We start from the raw sequence: 21512 nt of genomic DNA on the forward strand, positions 1-21512 counted from the left end.
AAAAAGCTAACTACTAGTAGCCTACTGTTGACTGGAGGCCTTGCTGATAAGTTGATTAACACGTATTTTATATGCTACATACTGTATTTTTATAATAAAGTTAGAGGAAATGTTATCAAGAGAATCATATGGGAGAGAAAATATATTTACGATTTATTAGGTGGAAATAGATCATCCTCGTTGTCTTCAAGTGGAGTAGGCTGAGGAGGAAGAGGAGAGGTTGGTCATGATGTCTCAGGTGGCACGATTGGAAGAGGTAGAAGGAGGTAGGAGAGGCAGGCACACAGGAAAACGTGTCCAAGTGGACCCCTGCAGTTCAAACCCATGTTGTTCAAGAGTCAATTGTAATTTGCCTTTGTTGAGAGATGGCTTGTATAAAGTAATGAAATAATGTAGGCTTTAAAAAAGATGATATTATGGTGTTTTTTACTAATAGGGAGCCAAGAGAAAGGCTGTATCAGGATACCAGTCTCATGATGATAGTTCTGACAATTCAGAATGCAGCTTTCCTTTCAAATATACCTATGGCGTAAATGCATGGAAACACTGGGTCAAAACTAGGCAACTTGATGAAGATCTTCTGGTATTAGATGAGTTAAAATCTTGTAAGTGTTTTAATTTTGTTTCTCCTAAGTCCTATTTAAAATCACGATTTCTGTTATTGAATACCTTTAAATTTAAAAAACATAAATGTAACTTAAAATACCTGTAAGAATGCATTTTATTTTACTTCAGAGCTCTTACAAAGAATAACGTCAGAAAGTTTCTTAACCTTAATAAGAGATTAAATAATAACAATTATTTTTTATTTTATGTATTTTTAGCTAAATCAGTAAAGTTAAAAGAGGATCTACTCTCTCACACCACAGCCGAGCTTAACTATGGGTTAGCTCATTTTGTCAATGAGATCCGACGGCCAAATGGAGAGAATTATGCACCTGACAGCATCTATTACCTTTGCCTTGGAATACAGGAGGTTAGTAATTTGATGGCTGCTTTCAAGTATAACATTAATAAGAAAAGTTGTGGTAGTTCTTGTTCCTGTAGCGTTATGGAACCTTTATTGACTTACCAAGAAACACATTTACAAAGTTGTATATTTGCCACCATTTATATATAAATGATAATCAGGATGACATTCTTTCCTTACCCATTGCAGATAAATGAATTCACATTATAAGGCATGATATGTAGCCACATCTGGCTATAGATCCATGCTGATCTACGTGTAAACAAAAATGTCATAACTCTGTAAATAGGTCTGTTTCACTGTATGCTTCTGATGTGTTTCTAACTTGTTAAATAGTATAACTACTCATTAATTCTTTGGCTCTTTCATAAAAAGAGATCATTCTTTAGGGGTAAAGGTAAACTCCATCCACATGTCTATGAATTTGTTTCCTACAGTAAACATGGAGATCAACTTTAAATAATGACCTCTAGTTCTGAACAGATTCCACAGATTTGTGCCCGGAAGTCAGAAAGAATCTCCAACTTCACATCCTATGTATTTTGAAATATGGTAGATGACAGGGGAGATCTCTTCAGAGTTTTGTTTGTAGGCCTAAAAGTTCATTTTATTCTGCTAACAGGTGTTAGATAATGAAATAAATCACTGAAGAAAACTACAATTGTCTTAATTTGTGTTTTATTTACTTTAGGATAGAAATTTGCTTAAGATTCTGTAAGTGGTGGTGCGAGTATATAGTGTATGGCTGTAAATCACTATATTCAAGGACCATCATATACCTTGCAGTAGCAACCTAAAAGATATGTGAATAGGTTTACTTTTTTCTTATTCTCGTTTTATAGGTTTACGTGTACTTTGAGCCTTTGATAATATAGGTCCACCATTCCACAAACCTCTGAAAACCGGAATTTTTTTTCATGAAAACACAGTCAACAGTAAAACCTAAGTTAAAGGATTGTGAAGCTATTGTTGTCTTTATTACTCTTGGTGTTAATATTCATCCATAGAACATTAACCGTAGAATTTTTTTTTTTTTTTTTTTTAGGGTACATGTGCACAATGTGCAGGTTTATTACATATGTATCCATGTGCCATGTTGTTTTTCTGTACCCATTAACTCGTCATTTAGCATTAGGTATATCTCCTAATGCTGTCCCTCCCCCCTCCCCCCACCCCACAACAGTCCCCGGAGTGTGATGTTCCCCTTCCTGTGTCCATGAGTTCTCATAACCGTAGAATTTACTATAGAATTGTTAATGTTTCTAAACAAGTACAGAGTGTTTACCCACACCACTCTAGGCATATTAATGTCTTATAATTATGTACATGCCCCGTTTCCCCTGTAAAATCCAAACAATTATGAATTCCAAAACATGTGACTCCAGTGGTTCTGGCTGAGGGGTTGAAGACCCATGTGTGTATTTTCCCTCCTCTTCTTTTATTATACCTAGGAGGGAGGGGGAGAGTAGGAGTAGCATTTATACTGTACCAGGTGTAGATGAAATTGTCTTAGTCCTCTAGTTTCAGAACAATTTATTTAAGGAGAACATTTATATTTTAGAAATAATTCTGTTAATCTAGATCAGCTATTTTTTAAAGTGCTGTAGAGAGCACTAGCGTTGTGCCATATCAACTCAGCAGGAAGAGAGAGTTTGAGTTCTAGGCTCCTCTTGTTTTAATTCATTCCTACTTTTTGGGGCTGTGTTTTGGGGTTATGTATGGAATTTCATTTAGAAATTTCATTTCTGGTAGAAACAAGGCTTAAAAACATATTTAGATAATAAAACTTTTAAAATCAATAAAAACAACAAAATAAGGGGTTCTCTGCCCCACTGATCTCTAGTCTACCTAGTTCCTCTCCCTAAGGACATGCTTTTTGCTCTTTTAGCTATTTGCCTTGGCATTACTTGCAAAATATAATTGATTTTTATATATTCATCAGTTCACTATTAGTTCTAGTAGGTGGTCTTGTTTTGTTATTTTTTAAATATATCTTAGAATTTTCTATATACACAATCATGTCACCTATGAATGAGGACAGCTGTACCTCTTTCTGATCTTTCTTTGCTTTGCTTTACTACATTGCTTGAAACCTTCCCCCATTTTTCTCTCCTGCTACCCAAACCCTAGTCCTAGTACAGTGTTGAGTGGAATTAGTGATAGCAGAAACTCTTGTCTAGTTCCTGATCTTAGAGGAAAGTATTTTGTCTTTGACCATTAAGTATGATGCACCCTTTAGGGTTTTTTTTTTTTTTTGATTGCTTCATGTTACCAAGTTGAGGAACTTTTCTTCCATTCTTAGTTGACTAAGGATTTTTTTAACTTTTTATTTTGTTGCTGAGAGTTTTTTTTTTTTTAATTATAAATGCTTATTGAATTTTGTCAACTCCTTTTTCTGCATCTATTAAGATACGGATTAATAATGGTATGAATATAAATTAATTTTCAGGCATTAAACCAGCCTAGCATTCTTGGGATAGACTCCAATTGATAATGTTATCCTTTTCATATATTGCCAGATTAGATGTGCAGATATATTGTTGATGATTTTTGCAGATGTTCATGAGGATAAGTAGTTCAAAGTTTTCTTTTTTTAACAATAATTTATATTTATAAAGAACATTGTTCTATGAACAACAACAAAAACTCAGAGAAAGAGTGATCAGAGTATTATTTCTCACAAATCAGGCAACTAATGCACTGGTATGTCAAAATCCTTTACAAAAGGAGATAGCTTCATAAGATCTAGTCAAGGGGTTTTTGGTGTGTTACTTTTTTTTTCTTCTATGTTACTTTGTTTTTCTTTTCATCTGCTTCCATCTTAAGCATAATTTCTTCAGCTGTAAGAGCTCCCACTTGCTTATTCTTTGCTTACTTAACTTTTTGTTTGATGCTGGCCACATGAATTTTAGTTTCAGCAGAAGCTTCCTTAGGTTTCACATCTGGTTTTTCTTTAGATGGAATGAAAGTTTTGCTGCTTTGCTCGTCTCTTACAGAGGGCTTCTGATTGTTTAGCCTTTATTGCGTCCATTTGCTGCTACTGCTTCTGATTTGTCTTCGAGAAGTATTCACCACTAGCCAGTTCGTTATCAATCTGACTTTCTGGCTGTGGTGGTGGGAATGGTGTATATTCTTTCTTAACATTTTTTTTTCTTTGGTTCCTTGCATTTATTCATATTTGTATGTTTGAATTGTGGCAAAGATCTCTCCCATCTTTGTGATTGAAATTCGGAATCATTTGCCAACTCTTCTAATCATTAAGGTTTTAATATTATAAATAGGATGCATATTCTTCATAGTATATAGGACTACTTTTCAAACCTGGAGTCTCGCTCTGTCACCAGGCTGGAGTCCAGTGGCGCGATCTTGGCTCACCGCAGCCTCCGCCTCCTGGGTTCAAGCAATTCCTCTGCCTCAGTCCCAAGTAGCTGGGACTACAGGTGCACACCACCACGCCTGGCTAATTTTTTGTATTTTAGTAGAGACGAGGTTTCACCATGTTGGCCAGGATGGTCTCAATCTCCCGACCTCATGATCCACCCATCTCAGCCTTCCTAAGTGCTGGGATTACAGGCATGAGCCACCGCGCCCAGTCAGTCTCAAACCTCTTTTTTAAGCCACTAAAAGGTCCAGTGGCTGAAACTGTTTCCCTGCATCATAATGGAGCAAGTTCATTAAGAGTTCTTCAGTGTAGATCCTTTGAGACCAATAAGCCATTGTCTTTTTACAAATCTCTTTATTTCTTACTAAATAACCTATTTTAATGATGTTACATGCAACATCATCCAGAAGAATTCGCACTGCCTGTTCAAATGAAACACTCCTTGCTAACAGTTTTAGATCTCTGGTCGCAATGATGATATATGAATCAAAAGTCTTCTGTTTTTTTTTTTGAGAGTCTTGCTCTGGCATCCAGGCTGGAGTGCAGTGGCACTATCTTGGCTCACTGCAACCTCTGCCTCCAGGTTCAAGCGATTCTCCTGAGGAGGCTGGCATTACAGGTGCCCACCATCACGTCCAGCTAATTTTTTGTATTTTTTAGTACAAGTCTTCTTTGTACTACTGTTAACGGAAGGAAAGCCTTGAGTGTTAATTGTCCAGGTTCTTGGCATTTTGAACAAAGGATTGGACAAAATGCACAAACAACAAAGGAACGAAGCAGCGAAAGCAGGAATTTATTAAAAGTAAGAAAGCACTGAACGGGGTGGGAATGGGCCTGAGCAAGTGGCTCTAGGGCTGAGTTACAAAGTCTTCTGGGTTTTAAGTACTCCTTTTGAGGTCCTTATTGGTTACCCCTTATCTGGATGAAGGATTTGGTCTAATACTAATAAAAGGCTGAGGTGAATTGGCCCCCTGTGCAGATGAAGGGATGGTCCCTGCTTGGCCCATGGCCAGTCCAGGACACTCTCTCTTTCCACCTGAGACCTGGCGGAAGGGAGAGGATTGTAGGGAGAGTAGCCTTTGCTATATGGGCATGGGGAGATGGGGTTTTCCTTTCTGGTTCAGCTTTAGGAAGTTGGCGTTAATTGGCCTTAGATTCCTGTCCCCAGGTGTTTTCCCTTGATTCACCATGAATGACTTTAATTTCTCTGCCTGCAGACCCCATTCTTCTGCCTCAGTTCAAACAGTCATGCTGCCCTGGATCCAATGCAGGGTTGCGTTAACATTGATGTTCGTTCAAGGCTTTCTGCACCAATGGCCAGCACTCTTTCTAGTAAGCCTCTCTATATTTTGGGAACAAAGTTACATAATTGCTTTCCTTCAAGAGTCCTCTGGGATTGCCCTCTTTGGAAAGAGCTGTTTCCTTCCAACCATCAGGAACAGTTAGGAATTCCGATTCATCTTGGTCTCTCCAGCTTCTGCTTCTGGTTATGAAATTCACTGTTTCCAGCCCCTTTTCTGGCCGGTTCAGAGAGGAAGACACCATTTTCAAATTGCTTCTGGTGGAGCTGGAAATAAACTTGAAAGTTCTCTTGTCTTTACCTGGCTTTGGTTTGAGGGTAGTAGTGACTTCATAAAATGAGTTGGGGCTGGGCACGGGGGTTCACGCCTGTAATCCCAACGCTTTGGGAGGCCAAGGCAGGTGGATCACCTGAGGTTCAGGAGTTCTAGACCAGCCTGGCCGACATGGTGAAATGCTGTCTCTACTAAAAATACAAAAATTAGCTGGGTGTAGTGGTGAGCGCCTGTAATCCCAGCTACTTGGGAGGTTGAGGCTGGAGAATCGCTTGAACCTGGGAGGCGGAGGTTGGAGTGAGCCGAAATCACGCCATTGCACTCCAGCCTGGGCAACAAGAGCAAAACTCCATCTTAAAAATAAATAAAAAATAATAATTTAAAAAAAAGAGTTGGGAAATATTCCTCCCCCCTATTTTCTGAAAGAATTTGTGAGAATTGGTATTCTTAAATATGTAATAGAATTCACCAGTGAAGCCATATAGGCTTAGGATTACTTTTTGTGGTGGGGGTGGCAGGGTGTGGTGGGTGTGGTTTTTAATCACTTAATCAGTTCTTTTAGTTGATATCAACTGTTCAGATTTCCTATTCTTGCACCACTTTTAGCAATTTTGTCTTTCAAGAAATGATGCATTTCATCAAAGTCATCAAATTTGTTAGCCTAAGTTTGGTAATATTTTCTTATTATCCTTTCATTCCTAATACTGGTAATTTGTGCCTTCTTTTTGTTTCTTAGTTGTTGTTGTTGTTGTTGTTTGTTTGTTTGTTTGTTTGTTTGTTTTTTTGAGACAAAGTCTCACTTTATCACACAGGCCAGCGTGCAGTGGTGCGATTTTGGCTCACTGCAACCTCTGCCTCCCAGATTCGAGTGAATCCCTGCCTCAGCCTCCCAAGTAGCTGGGATTACAGGTGCCTGCCACCACATCTGGCTAATTTTTGTATTTTTAGTAGAGACAGGACTTCACTACGTTGGCCAGGCTGGTCTTGAATTCCAGACCTCAAGTGATCCGCCTGCCCTAGTTTTCCAAAGTGCTGGGATTACAGGTGTGAGCCACTATGCCCAGCCTCTTTTTGTATCTTGAACAGTCCAGCTCAGGAATCAGCCAACTTTTTCATAAAGGGCAAGATAGTAAATAATTTAGGCTTTGCAGACCAAGAGGTAAAAATTTAGACTGTAATATAGCTACTTATATATAACTGCTTTAAATTGTAACCATTTATAAAAGAATAAAAAACAATTCTTAGCTTATAGGTTTGTGGGATTGGGCCCATGGAGCTAGCTAGGTCTCTGTAGTTGGCCTAGACACTCATGTAGCTAAAGGTGTATCATTTTAATTTTTCTCTTGTATTGAGTCTGAGTTGTATTATTTCCTTTCTTAATTTGCTCTCTTTTTATCCAGCTTCTTAAGATGTAAGCTTAGATAATTGATTTTAGCATTTCTTCTTTTTCAGGAAAGCATTTAAAACTAAAATTTTCTCTAAAACTAGTTTACTTACATCACGAATTTTTATATGTTGTGTTTTAATTTTCCTTGACTTAAAGAAAGTGGTATCACAGGAAGTTGAGTCTCTGGATTGCCTTTTATTGAATGGGTTATTTAAATAATTAGGACTTCAATACTATTAGAAGTTTTGAGAGCTAAGTGGATTATATAATAAATGATTATGAAGTATGTCCTAAATAGGTTTTTTTCTCTCAGTTTTTGTTGTAGTAAAATATACATAACATAAAATTTACGGTTTTAAGCATTTTTAAGGGTGCGGTCCAGTGGCATTAAGTACATTCACATTGTTGTGCAACCAGCATCACCATCTGTCTCTAGAACTCTTTTCATCTTGCAGAACTGAAACTCTGTACTCATTAAATAATAACTCTCCATTTCCTTCTTTACTGAGCCCTGTAAGCCACTATTCTACTTTCTGTCTCTATGATTTTGACTACCATAGGCACCTCATATAAGTGGAATTATACAATATGTGTCCTTTTTAGTCTGGCTTATTTCATTTAGCATAATATACTCAAGGTTCATCTGTGTTGTGTAGCATATGTTAGAATTTCCTGTGTGTGTGTGTGTGTGTGTGTGTGTGTGTGTGTGTGAGTGAGACAGAGAGAGAGACAGGGTCTCACTCTGTCGCCCAGGCTAGAGTCCAGTGGCATGAACTTCGCTTAGTATACCCTCAACCTCCCAGGTTCAAGTGATCCTCCTGCCTCAGCCCTTTAAGTGGCTGGGAATGTGGGCATGTACCACCATACCTGGCTAACTAACTTCTCTATTTTTTGTAGAGATGGGGTTTCGCCATGTTGCCCAGTCTGGTCTCGAACTCCTGGGCCCACGCAATCCACCTTCCTCAGCCTCCCAAAGTGCTGGAATTAACAGGCATGAGCCACTGTGCCCAGCTTCCCTCCTTCCTTTTTTTTTTTTTTTTTTGAGACAGAGTCTCGCTCTGTCGCCCAGGCTGGAGTGCAGTGGCGCGATCTCAGCTCACTGTAAGCTGTGCCTCACGGGTTCAGGCCATTCTCCTGCCTCAGCCTCCCGAGTAGCTGGGACTACAGGCGCCTGCAACCGCGCCTGGCTAATTTTTTGTGTTCTTAGTAGAGACGGGGTTTCACCGTGTTAGCCGGGACGGTCTCGATCTCCTGACCTCGTGATCCGCCTGCCTCGGCCTCCCAAAGTGCTGGAATTACAGGCGTGAGCCACTGCGCCTGGCCTTCCTTCCTTTTTAAAATAGGTTCCTTATGTATTGATGAATGTTTTCTCAAAAAGTTGTTTTACTACTAAACTGCACATTTAAAAATGTTAACATTTAAAGATGGCAATTTTTTTGTTCTACAGTTTACCACAATTTTTAAAAATTGTGGAATATCTATTTTTATTATTAGATAACATTTTCACAGACTTGTTTTCAAAGACTGGTATTTATAAGCAGCTTTAAAAGTAATCCTGAAACTCAGTATAAAGATAAGATAACTAAAGTAAACTTTCCAGAAATCAGTGCTGTTTAATGTTAGTTCAAGATGTGTGCAGAAATAGAAGCTATTTTTGGAAGAGTGTGCATATTTTTCTGTCTGTTGGATTCATTAGTTTTGCTCACATCTGACAAAGATACAGTTGACAGGAAGTATAATTTTCTTCCGTATGTCTATAGAAGAAACAGTATCTTTTGTTGTAAGGACTAAGTCTTACGAATGTATACTGAAGTAAATAGTCACTTCTGTTTTGTACATTGAAAAATTAAACATAATTGTAAATAACTGGTACTGTATGAAAGGGGAGTACGGCCTTATCTTTTCTTGTTTTGTTTGTTTGTTTTTCTTACTCTTTCTCAAAGTAACTGACTTTCCTCCACTGATGTTGTATAAGGAGCGGTGGTTATTGTTAAATGTTCACATAATATGAAAATGTTTGAGGAAGAAGGAAAATGATAGGAAATCCTACGATAACCATCATTAACATTTCATGATCATTCTTTCATACACTGTTTTACATACGTGAACACACATCCGTCATACTAAATTTATTATGACTAGAACTATAGACACCTTTTTTTTTTTTTTTTTTTTTGACAGAGTCTCTATTGCCCAGGCTGGAGTGCAGTGGCACCATCTCGGCTTAATGCAATCTCCGCTTCCTGGGTTTAAGCAATTCTGCCTCAGCCTCCTCCCAAATAGCTGGGATAACAGGAATGAGCCACCATTCCTGGCTAGTTGGTTTTTTCTTTCCCCCCCCTGTAGAGACGAGGTTTCGCCATGTTGGCCAGGCTGGTCTCAAACGCCTGATATCAGGTGATCCACCCACCTCAGCCTCCCAAAGTTCTGGGATTACAGGCATGAGCCACCATGCCAGCCACATTTTTTTCTTTAATCTCCCCACCTTATCACTGTTAGCTAGATGTATATATTTCTGTTTTTTATGAATGTGATGAAAGAGAGTTTTGTCAGCTAGGAACACTAGACCATATTATATACTTCTACATCTTACTTTCTCTTCGTCTACTTTCCAGTAAATTGTGGCAGTCCCTCTAAGCAGGAGCAGGCCTAACTATGTATATATCTCGTTGTGTGCTATATCACAATTAATTTAGTAATTTCCACAATGATGAGCATTCTCTTCGTTTTATGAAATTTTGCTGTTACAGACAGTGTACACTTTCCTTCCTCCTCTGCTCCCCTCCTGCCCCACACAAATCTTCTACAATTATCCTAAAGAGCTGATGCATTTGTTTCTGAGATATGATTCCAGAAAGGGTATTATTGGATCTTAAGAAAAAGTATATTTTTTATTTTTAAAGATACTAACAGATTTCTTTCCCAAGAAGTTTGAGGATCTTTTTGTGTTTGTTGACCATTTGCTTTTCTGTGAATTGCCTCATTGTTTATCTTTTCTAGTTTGTGAGTTTCTTGTTTATTATAGACAGTAAATCTTCATCATTTTTCCAAATTTTTCTCCAGAATTTTTATTTTTTACTTTCTACATGTTAAGTCTTCTATATGGAGGGATGTGTTTTTTAAGAAGAAAGAACTTTAATTACTAAATTAAATATAGTAAACTCACAGTGTGGCTTGTTAATTTAATTTCTGTGTAAATGGGTAGTTTTCAAATAATTAAATTCTATTAAAATACATAGAGGATTTCTAAGCTTATTTAATCTTTATTCAGAGGACCTTAAGATTTATTTTTTATTTTATTTTATTTTTTTGAGATGGAGTTTCTCTCTGTCGCCCAAGCAGGAGTGCAGTGGTGCGATCTTGGCACATCGCACCTCCGCCTCCCAGATTCAAGTGATTTTCCTGCCTCAGCCTCTGAGTACCTGGGACTACAGGCCACCATGCCCAGCTAATTTTTGTATTTTTAGTAGAGACGGGGTTTCACCATGTTGGCCAGGTTGGTCTCGTTCTCTTGACCTCGTGATCCATCCGCCTTGGCCTTCCAAATTGCTAGGCTTACAGGCGTGAGCCACCACGCCCGGCCTCTTTATTTTTTAATAGCAGTGATGAGGTTGATCAGGCTATTTGAATCCTTCTTTCATTGGTTAATTTAGCAAACATTAAGTGCTGTTGTATGCTGGATGCTGGACATTGGAGTAGGCTTTGGAGATTGAGATAAGCATGTTGACAACTTACATTTACTGACTGTTTACTGCTTTCCACGCACTATACTACATGCTTGATGTGTCATTCAGTCCTCTCAACAGCTTTACTGTAATTATCGCATTTTTTAAATGAGGAATTAGAGTTACTTGCCCAAGTTACACAGCTCATAAATTTTGAATCTGGTGAGCAGTTTGAATTAAAAGCCATTACAATATGTTCCACTCAAAGAGTTGAAATACACAGACAAATAATATTTAAATAATGTTATGCTGATGGTGTATACAGACTTGGTAACACAGAATTGGGACTAATTAATTCTACCTAAGTATATACAATGAAAAAGTATAGGAATTTAGATGACATTGAGTTTTAAATTTTAAATTGAGTTTTGAAGTACATATAGAAATTTATTCAGCAAAAGGGTGAGAGAAGGACAATGGCAGTACAAGGGCACAGTTTACCAGAAACTATTTAGCCTGGCTGGAATGTATAATGTGAAGTGGAGAAAGCTTTGGGGTATTGAGGTTGGGGGCTGCGGTAAGTAAGAGTCATACCACAAAGGCCCCTATTCCTTGATAAAATGTTTAGATTTCGTCTTTATCCAGGGAGAAACATGAAAAGGTTTTAAGTTTTTTTTTTGTTTTTTTTTTGTTTTTTTTTTGAGATGGAGTCTCGCTCTGTCGCCCAGGCTGGAGTGCAGTGGCGCAATCTTGGCTCACTGCAAGCTCCGCCTCCCGGGTTCACGCCATTCTCCTGCCTCAGCCTCCCAAGTAGCTGGGTCTACAGGCACCCACCACTACGCCCGGCTAATTTTTTGTATTTTTAGTAGAGACGGGGTTTCACCATGTTAGCCAGGATGGTCTCGATCTCCTGACCTTGTGATCCGCCTGCCTCGGCCTCCCAAAGTGCTGGGATTACAGACGTGAGCCACCACGCCTGGCCAGTTTTAAGTATTTTTAAAGATGATACTTGAAATTTTTTTTTCTTGGGCATAGGCATCTGAAAGCTGGAATATTTTCACTGAAACACAAATTATTGTGCAGAACTACTGATTGATAGCTTAAATTAATGGTGGGTTATTTTATATTATTAATGAAGCTTTATTCATATAACATTTAATAAAACAACTGATTTGAGAGACTTAGAAGTAGAATCTAGTAGCCCTCAAATTATGAATGTCTTATATTCCCAATATTTATTTAATTTTATAAATTGTTAGGTATATTGTTGCACATAGTGTTTCTTGCTTTTAGCTAGCTCTCCGAAACATTTGACCATATGTTTGTCATATTAGTGACAATACATGTCTGAACAAACATGCCAATAGTCTGAACATATCTAAAATACATGCTTTTCAACTCTCTGTTAGCTGTGTTTTATGAGATTTTCATTTTGCTTCTCAGGTACTAGTACCATAATTTCTGTTTAAATAGATATCTATCAAGTGCTGCTTTGCCCTACAAAGCATTTTTTATCCATAAGAAACAGGGCCTTTGAAATGTGGCTAGTCTGAAATGAGAAGTGTTCTGAGTGTAAAATATATACAAGATTTCAAAGAATTGGTATTTTTAAAACGTTAAATACTTTTATATTATATGTTGGGATTACATGTTTTGGATATATTGGGTTAAGTAAAATATTATACTTGTTTCTTTTTAACTTTTAAAATATGGCTACTAGAATAAAGTTAAATGTATAACGTGTTACATTTTTATCATTCAATATTGCTCTTTACAGATGTTCCAAAATTATTTAGGGAACTCTAGTTCTGTCATGTATAGTCCCAAAGAAATCTAAGTAAAATGAGAGACCAGTAACTCTTAAAAAAGGAATTTATATTTTAAAAAAAGAAAGATACTTTTATTGGCCGGGCGCAGTGTCCCACGCCTGTAATCCCAGCACTTTGGGAGGCTGAGGTGGGCAAATCACAAGGTCAAGAGATGGAGACCATCCTGGCCAACATAGTGAAACCCCGTCTCTACTAAAAATACAAAAATTAGCCGGTCATGGTGGCACATGCCTGTAATCTCAGCTACTTGGGAGGCTGAGGCAGGAGAATTGCTTGAACCCTGGAGGCGGAGGTTGCATGAGCCGGGATTGCGCCACTGCATTCCAGCCTGGCGACAGAGTAAGACTGTGTCTCAAAAAAAAAAAAAAAAGATATGAATTCAAATCCCATAATTGAAGACTTTCTGTGATGATTTTTTTAAATTAAGAAATCTACTCTTCAGACAGGCCTATTCTATCACGGAGTTTTCTCTAGGATTAGTTACTGAAGTTGCTGGTCTTCTTTGCAGCTTCTCCTTTGCCTCTGTTCCTGAAACCACACACAGAATTTCTTCTGTAGATTCTCACTGGTTGCAAGGGCTTTGGTGCTAAGGCAACCATATATGTATAGATTAGATGTTTGTAAGTTGTGACTGCCTATGATGGAAAATAACAGCAACAATAATATGGCATTGCTTCCCATACTACCACAATGAGTAATAAAACATATTGTAATTAATTCTGTAACAAGAGCAGCAGATCATTTATCCTGGATTGCCTGGAGAAACCTTTTCAGGAGGATTAAGTGTTGGCACTTCATTTAGGAACTGCTTTTAGTAGAGCTGAGTTGGGAACTTAGTTTTTGGTTTATTATTGCTAAGGTTCTGAATGTTACATAGAAATTTTCTCTTTGTACTAGATTTACAGATGAAAATAATTATTTCAGAATCATTTCCCTCATTTTTTATTACACATGTTGCTTTATGATAAAAGCAAAAAATATAAATTGCTATTCTAAACTTAGGGATTTTACTTTAGTGATTGTTTTATGTAATACCCAACTAAGTTTATATATTTAGAAATCCAGGAACAATCCAAAAGTTTATAGTCCCGTTAAATAGCTGGAATCATGATGTTATATTTTAAGCAATCACTGCTGTTCTCATTCATAACAATGAGGATCTCCAGGTAGTTTAGGAAATGCTATTTTTAGAACATCGACTCTTTGACTCACCCAAAAGCAGGGGAGAAACCTAGCATTGTCACTTTCTTGATTTGCCAGGCTTTTATCAGTTGGTCTATCATTGTATTTGAAAGACATTAATTAGGAGTTTTTGTGCTACTATTTTAGAATTTTTAGAATTTTGCTGACTAATATTCCTTTGACTAGTTTGAATAACATTGGATCAACTCAGATGACGGCATTCTTGTTTTTTTTTTTTTTTTGGGACGGAGTCTTGCTCTGTTGCCCAGGCTGGAGTGCAGTGGCGCAGTCTCGGCTCACTGCAAGCTCCGCCTCCCGGGTTCACACCATTCTCCTGCCTCAGCCTCTCCGAGTAGCTGGAACTACAGGCGCCCGCCACCATGCCCGGCTAATTTTTTTGTATTTTTTTTAGTAGAGACGGGGTTTCACCATGGTCTCGATCTCCTGACCTTGTGATCCGCCCGCCTCGGCCTCCCTAAGTGCTGGGATTACAAGCGTGAGCCACCGCGCCCAGCCGGCATTCTTGTTTTGATTAGTGTATACATGGTGTACATTTTTTCTTTCTTTTACTTTTCACTTATCTGTTCTTTTATTTAAAATAGGCTTTTTGTAGACAGCATATTGTTGAACCTTGCCTTTAAAAAAATTGAATCCAACAATATCTGTCTCTCTTTTTTTTCTTTTTTCCTTGAGACTGGGTCTCGCTCTGTCCCAGGCTAGAGTGCAGTGGTGTGATCTCATGTCTCACTGCAGCTTTGACCTCCCAGGCTCAAGTGATTCTCCTGCCTCAGCCCATGAAGTAGCTGGAGCTACAGGCACATGCCACCACGCCTGTCTAATTTTTGTATTTTTTGTAGAGGTGGGGTTTCACCATCTTGCCCAGGCTGGTCTTGAACTCCTGAGCTCAAGCTGTCTGCTTGCCTTGGCCTCCCAAAGTGCTGAGATGACAGGCGTGAGCCACCGCTTCCACCCCAGTATCTGTCTTTTAATTGCTGTTTAGACCAGGGACCAACAGACTTTTCATTTAAATAAAGGACCAAATGGTACATGGTTACAGGTCATGCTTGTCTGTCGTGCAGACATTCAACTATGCCGTCACAACATGAAAGCTGCTGTACAGTATGCAAATGAACCAGTATGTCTGTATTCCAAGAACACTTTATGAAAATAGGCATGGGCCAGATATGGCTCCAGGACTCTAGTTTGCTAACCTTGGCTTAGACCTTTTACATGTAACATGATCACTGCTGTCGTTGAATTAAAATCTATTATCCTTCTGGTTGTTTTGTATTCTTTCTGTTCTTTGTTTTTTCATCTTTTTCTGCCTTCTTTTTAATTAATATGTTTTGTGATTCTACTTTATTTCCACTATTGGTTTGTTATTTGTACCTCTTAAGTTTTACTTGTTACCTTAGGTTTACAATCTGCATCTTTAATTAACATGTCTACATTCAAATAATATTACTTCACATGTAGTTTAAGAGCCTTAGAACAGTGTACTCCCAGTTCTTGCCTTCCATTCTTTGTGCTATTATCATATAATTTTATGTTATTTTCTCTTTAAGTCCCACTAATGTTTATACTTTAAATGATTCTGTAATTACCCGCACTGTTAAGATTTTTCTAGGTTTGTGACAGTAAGTTACAAGATTCATAAATTTGCACTGTTTTACAGGTGGAGAATTAGGAATATAGAGACAATAAGATAAAAGCATTAGCCTGACAAAGTCAGAGTGCTAGAAGAGAGCTTTCAATAGCTACAGATAACATTTTATCACATCCTTACCACTCAGTGTTTTTCTTTAGTCATTACCTTAATTACTCTTACTTTATAAGAAAAAAAAACTAAAAAGAAAAAACTTTTATTTTAAGATTTACATTTTTCTTGCGCTATGTAATAAACACTGGAGTCAAATATTCTGTTTTTTTTTTTTTTTTTTTTTTTTTTTTTGTCAGACAGACTGAAGATTGTCATCCAGTTTTTACATTCTTGATTCTGTGTTGTGTATTTCAGCTTTGAGTGTTTCAAGCAACAGATTTGTTGATAATTTATGATTCTTTATAATTTCTAGGTGCATACATAATATCAGTCATGTTTTAGTATGCATTTCAAAGACATAAAGCTTTCTTTTTTTCTTAAGAAATACGGAGTGTAATATGTTTACTGTAATTAGCTGATTTTCTTTCAAGAAAGTTTGTGGGGCTTTTTTTTTTTTTTTTTTTTTTAGTACTTGTGTGGAAGTAATCGAAAAGACAACATATTTATTGATCCTGGATACCAAACATTTGAGCAAGAATTGAATAAAATCCTGCGAAGCTGGCAACCAAGCATACTTCCAGATGGTAATGCTATTTTAAATAAAGGTGTTGCTCTCTTGATATTAGGATTGTTATTTTTACAGAAGATGTTTGAAAATATTATAATTAAGTCACTTAAATTAGATAACATTTCCTGAGCACTTACTCTTGAGCTCATCTGCCTTTCATCTCTTGTTGAATTAGAAACAAATGTGGTCAATAACTAGTGTTTATGAAGAACTTTGTAAGAAATTTAATCTACTTTCTCTGGAGTATGAGACTGGATGTTCATGTCTTAAGCCTTCCAGTGGAGCTTCTGTTGTAAATTTCTCTTAAACCACTGTTTTCAATATGTGAAGAAAATGTGTATGTATGTGGAGTCACCAGTTTTTTTCAGGAATTTAAATTCCTGAATTTTAGTTTTAAAAGGATTTACATTGTTTTCTGACCACTGTTTGCTTGTCCTACTGAAGAACAGAAGCAAACATCCAGTCCCTTATTCCATAGACAATAGTTCCATAGTAGCCTCTGTATTGTTAAAGAGCTGCATAGGTAATTCTAAAATTATTCTAGTTGATCTAATATGAAAGGAGACTTGGTATAGATTTGTCCTTAAATTAACTGTGTCTACTTCTAGATGGTTAAATGAAAACTTTTATTTATTATAATTCTTTTAAAATAGTTCTCTCTATTTAAGGGTCAATATTCTCTCGAGTTGAAGAAGACTATCTCTGGAGGATAAAACAACTAGGATCACACTCTCCAGTAGCTCTTCTGAATACACTGTTCTACTTTAACACTAAGTATTTTGGCCTGAAAACAGTGGAACAACACTTAAGACTTTCCTTTGGCACTGTGTTTAGGCATTGGAAAAAAAATCCTTTAACGATGGAAAACAAAGCGTGTCTTCGATACCAAGTGTCTTCCTTATGTGGAACAGATAATGAAGGTAGTGTAACAGATTTCTAATTTTATTTTTATTTTTAAATTTTTTTTGAGATGACAGAGTTTCGCTCTTGTTGCCCAGGCTGGAGTGCAGTGGTGCAGTCTCGGCTCACCACAACCTCCACCTCCTGGGTTCAAGCAATTTTCCTCCTTCAGCCTCCTGAGTGGCTGGGATTACAGGCAGGTGCCACCGCGCCTGGCTAACTTTGTATTTTTAGTAGAGACAGGGTTTCTCCATGTTGGTGAGGCTGGTCTCGAACTCCCAATCTCAGGTGATCTGCCCACCTCGGCCTCCCAAAGTGCTGGGATTACAGGCGCGAGCCACCACACCTGGCCCAGATTTCTATTTTGAGATTGTCTATGGTAGGGATATCCAAACCTTGCCTAACTAAAGACCGCCTGGGTCACTTGTTAAGAACCTAAGGACTGTCAGTTTTATAAAATAAGACAACCTATGTCTTCTTAAGATGTCTCAGTTCCTTTTGTTTGAAAAATTCTACATTACCAGAAGCCATAACTTAAAACTCCAAGGGGCACCTGGTCCTATTCTTTGGTATAACAGACACTAGGAGTGATGTTTATATCTTTCTTCAAGATTAGTTTAGGAGGTTTATTTCACTTTTATTTTTTAAGATAAAATTACTACTGGAAAAAGAAAACATGAAGATGATGAGCCAGTATTTGAACAAATTGAAAACACAGCCAATCCTTCCAGATGTCCTGTGAAAATGTTTGAATGCTACTTGTCTAAAAGGTGAGTGTTAATGATACTTTTAAAAATGGTGGTAGAAGTTGGCTGGTTTAAATTTAACATTACTAAGAAGTGACTTTTTTAAATGGATTCTTTCTCAGATTTCTTCTCTCTCAGTTATACCCAAGTTCATTCAGTTATAGTGTTTTATTTTTAAATACCCAGCTTATACATCATACTTAGAGTTTAAGCATATGTTAAGAAATCACTCTCTACTAATGAAATTTCTACTGCTGTCATTTTCTTTTGGAGATGGGGTCTTGCTCTCTCACCCAGGCTGGAGTACAGTGGCACATGATCGTAGCTCACTGCAACCTCAAACTCCTGGGCTTAAGTGATCCTCCCACCTCTGCCTCCTGAGTATCTGGGACTGCAGGCGTGTGCCTCCATAGCTGGCTAATTTTTGTATTTTTTGTAGAGACAGGGTCTCACTGTGTTGCCCAGGCTGGTCTTGAACGCCTGACTTCAAGCGATCCTCGTGCCTCAGCCTCCCAAAGTGCTGGTATTACAGGCATGAGCCATTGCGCCTGTCACTGTCTTTTAAATTACAGCAATTCCAATGACAGCAAAGCAAGGAACACAAACTTTTTCTTAAACGGTCAGATGGTAAATATTTTAGGCTTTTTGGGCTATAGAATCACTATTGTAACTAGTCAGTTCTCTTGTAAGTAGAAAGCAGCCATATACTATGTATAAACTCATGGCATGTGGCTGTGTTATAATAAAACTTCACATAAGCAGGTGGCTGGCTGTAGTTTGCCAATGCCCGGTGTAAAGGTATGCTCAAAGGTAGTATAGATAGGTGGAAATGTAAGTGAAGTATTTACATTTAAGAGAAAACAGTCGGCCGGGCGCGGTGGCTCACGCTTGTAATCCCAGCACTTTGGGAGGCCGAGGCGGGCGGATCACGAGGTCAGGAGATCGAGACCACAGTGAAACCCCGTCTCTACTAAAAATACAAAAAATTAGCCGGGCGTGGTGGCGGGCGCCTGTAGTCCCAGCTACTCGGAGAGGCTGAGGCAGGAGAATGGCGTGAACCTGGGAGGTGGAGCTTGCAGTGAGCCGAGACTGCGCCACTGCACTCCAGCCTGGGCGACAGAGCGAGACTCCGTCTCAAAAAAAAAAAAAAAAAAAAGAGAAAACAGTCAAGCAGGTATGAAAAATGGAATCATGTTCTGGAATTTTTTTTCCCCCAATCTCAGACCATCAGGCATTTTAAAAAGTTTAAGCCAATAAAACGTTTAGAGACCATAGATTATTTGTTTTAAAACTGTTGTTTTAAGTAAGCACTCTCTAATTCTCAGAAGGTCAGCATGAATTCAAAATGTAGTTCCCTGTTTAAACAAATTTATAAATCACAGGTCCCCAGGATGGCCCTCAAGAACTTGTAAAAACAACAGTATCATATATAGGATGATAGTAGTACAAGTTGAATACCCCTTATCCAAAATGCTTCTGACCAGAAGTGTTTTAGATTTCAGATTTTTTCGGATTTTGGAACATTTGCATATACATTATAAGATGTCTTAGGGCTGGGACCCAACTCTAAACATGAAATTCATTTATATTTCATATACACCTTATACATGTAGCCTGAAGATAATTTTATTTATGCATAGCCTGAAGGTGATTTTATTTTCCCCTTGGGGATGCTGAATAACCTGTGTGTTGTGTGCCTGTGTTTTGGCTGCGAACACCTCACATGAGATCAGGTGTGGAACTTTCCACTTTTGGTGTCATTTTGGCAAAGAGTTTCAGATTTTGGATTTTTGAATTAGGGATGCTCAGCCTGTATTTCTCACCATGGTTTAGGGTAGTCCTATTTGGCTGCAATAGTGTCAGGGTCTTCAGTTGTTAGTAACTATTTGTTAGGTGGAAATTCCTATCTCACTATTATCTTGTTGGTATTTTAAAAATTAAGTTTCTATTATGTAATGCTGTAAGAATTTTTTAATTTTATGTGCTGCCATACATATTTCATCAATTCTAAGACATTTTCACATTTCACTATTTCTGAAACTGGGATGCACAGTTTAAATTGTTGCATCTTGAAATAATAATTGGCAGTGTTTTACTTGCTTAATGGTAGCAATAAAATAATGAGTGGTGTGTCTATTGATAGTGTCTTGGATTTAGTGAAGTAGAGTTAAAATTGTGGGGAATAATCTCTATTGCAGAAAATAACTTTGAGAATATTTTAATGACAGAATAATGGAGACAGTGGGGCATAGGGTCTGGTCATATAACGTGATTAATGGGGTCTGAATTATTCTTGAAAAAAAGAAAAGAAAGTTGTGGAAATTTTGTGTGTATTTTGTGAAATTGACTTTTTCTCTCTTTCCTCCTGCCTCCAAAGTCCACAGAATCTTAATCAGAGGATGGATGTTTTTTATTTGCAACCAGAATGTTCTAGTTCTACAGATAGCCCTGTCTGGTATACGTCTACTTCACTGGACCGAAACACCTTGGAAAATATGCTTGTACGGGTTCTTCTAGTAAAAGATATTTATGATAAAGACAATTATGAACTGGATGAAGACACAGACTAAAAAGGAACGTTGCAGAAGCAATCGGGATAAAACAGCATTAGATAGTCATGCTGCTAGATCTTTATTATGGAAAACATTTCAAGTTTACTCCTTCTGTTTTGAGTTTTGTAGCAGTGTACCCACGCTGGGTATTACCATGTAAATAATCTGTGAGTGAAAGTTGCCATTATTCTATGTAGTGGTTTTAGGATACTTAACAAATACATTCAAATTCTTTTTTTATTATTATTTATTTGATTAGGTATGTTTGTAACTTTTTACATTACAGAATATGAATGAGAATGTGCCATGTATAATTTTTTTCTTGTAGTAAGAAACATCCATATTGCACAACTCTACTGTTGCAAAGCTTCCCTGGAAGGGGGCTCTTTTACTGGGTTCTTAACCAGATGGTTGTGTATGGGTAGCACTACTAAAAGTTTAGAACTTGCAGTGTCTTTCGGAATTTTAAAAATAAACTGTAAACTAATAGGCTGGGGTTTTTGTTTTGTTTCGGGGTTTTTGTTTTGTTTTGTTTCACATTTTAGTTACTGAAGCCTTACAAGGTTATGTAGAGAGATACCATCTTCTGTACCAAAAATAGACAAGAGAATGCTGTCAATATTGGTGTACTGTAATGTGAATCTATACTGGTGAAAACAGTTTTTTGTTCCCCTTATTAAAACCTTAGTGTCCTTTTCTCATTTGTGGCTTTCTGCATCACCCAGTCAATAAAAAAACAAATATATATATGTATATATATGTATGTATGTGTGTGTGTGTGTATATATATATATATATATATATATATATAAATGATTGTAAGTTGAAAACAAGATCATCAAGACATTTCCTTTGTAAAAATGTCTGGTGAAAGTATAAAATTCTGTTTTCTTTTATGCCAGCCATAAGTATCTGAAATCCTCTTCATTTATAGAGGTTTGATTTTTATTTCTTTTTTTCCCTCTTAAGGACACAGATCATGCTGCAATGTTACCTGT

The 21512-nt window shown here is 37.5% G+C and overlaps 1 protein-coding gene across 4 annotated transcripts in view; it reads left to right on the top strand.

Moving 5' to 3' along the window:
- The window catches only part of LOC116467169 (zinc finger MYM-type protein 2), a 142727-nt gene extending 121468 nt beyond the window's left edge, over positions 1-21259 (top strand). For 3 of the 4 annotated variants that reach the window (XM_058437786.1, XM_032150692.2, XM_032150693.2), the window contains exons 20-25: positions 437-605; positions 825-976; positions 16218-16332; positions 16985-17236; positions 17866-17986; positions 20340-21259. In XM_058437786.1, coding sequence (XP_058293769.1) covers positions 437-605; positions 825-976; positions 16218-16332; positions 16985-17236; positions 17866-17986; positions 20340-20532 — 1002 coding nt within the window. In that variant the 3' untranslated portion in view covers positions 20533-21259. Of the gene's footprint in view, positions 1-436; positions 606-824; positions 977-1407; positions 1626-16217; positions 16333-16984; positions 17237-17865; positions 17987-20339 lie in introns of those variants that run through there. The other variant, XM_058437787.1, reaches the window with a different exon arrangement.
- Positions 21260-21512: the final 253 nt, after the last annotated feature.

Source organism: Hylobates moloch, unplaced genomic scaffold, assembly GCF_009828535.3.
Source record: "Hylobates moloch isolate HMO894 unplaced genomic scaffold, HMol_V3 SCAFFOLD_4, whole genome shotgun sequence".
Taxonomy (NCBI): Eukaryota; Metazoa; Chordata; class Mammalia; order Primates; family Hylobatidae; genus Hylobates; species Hylobates moloch.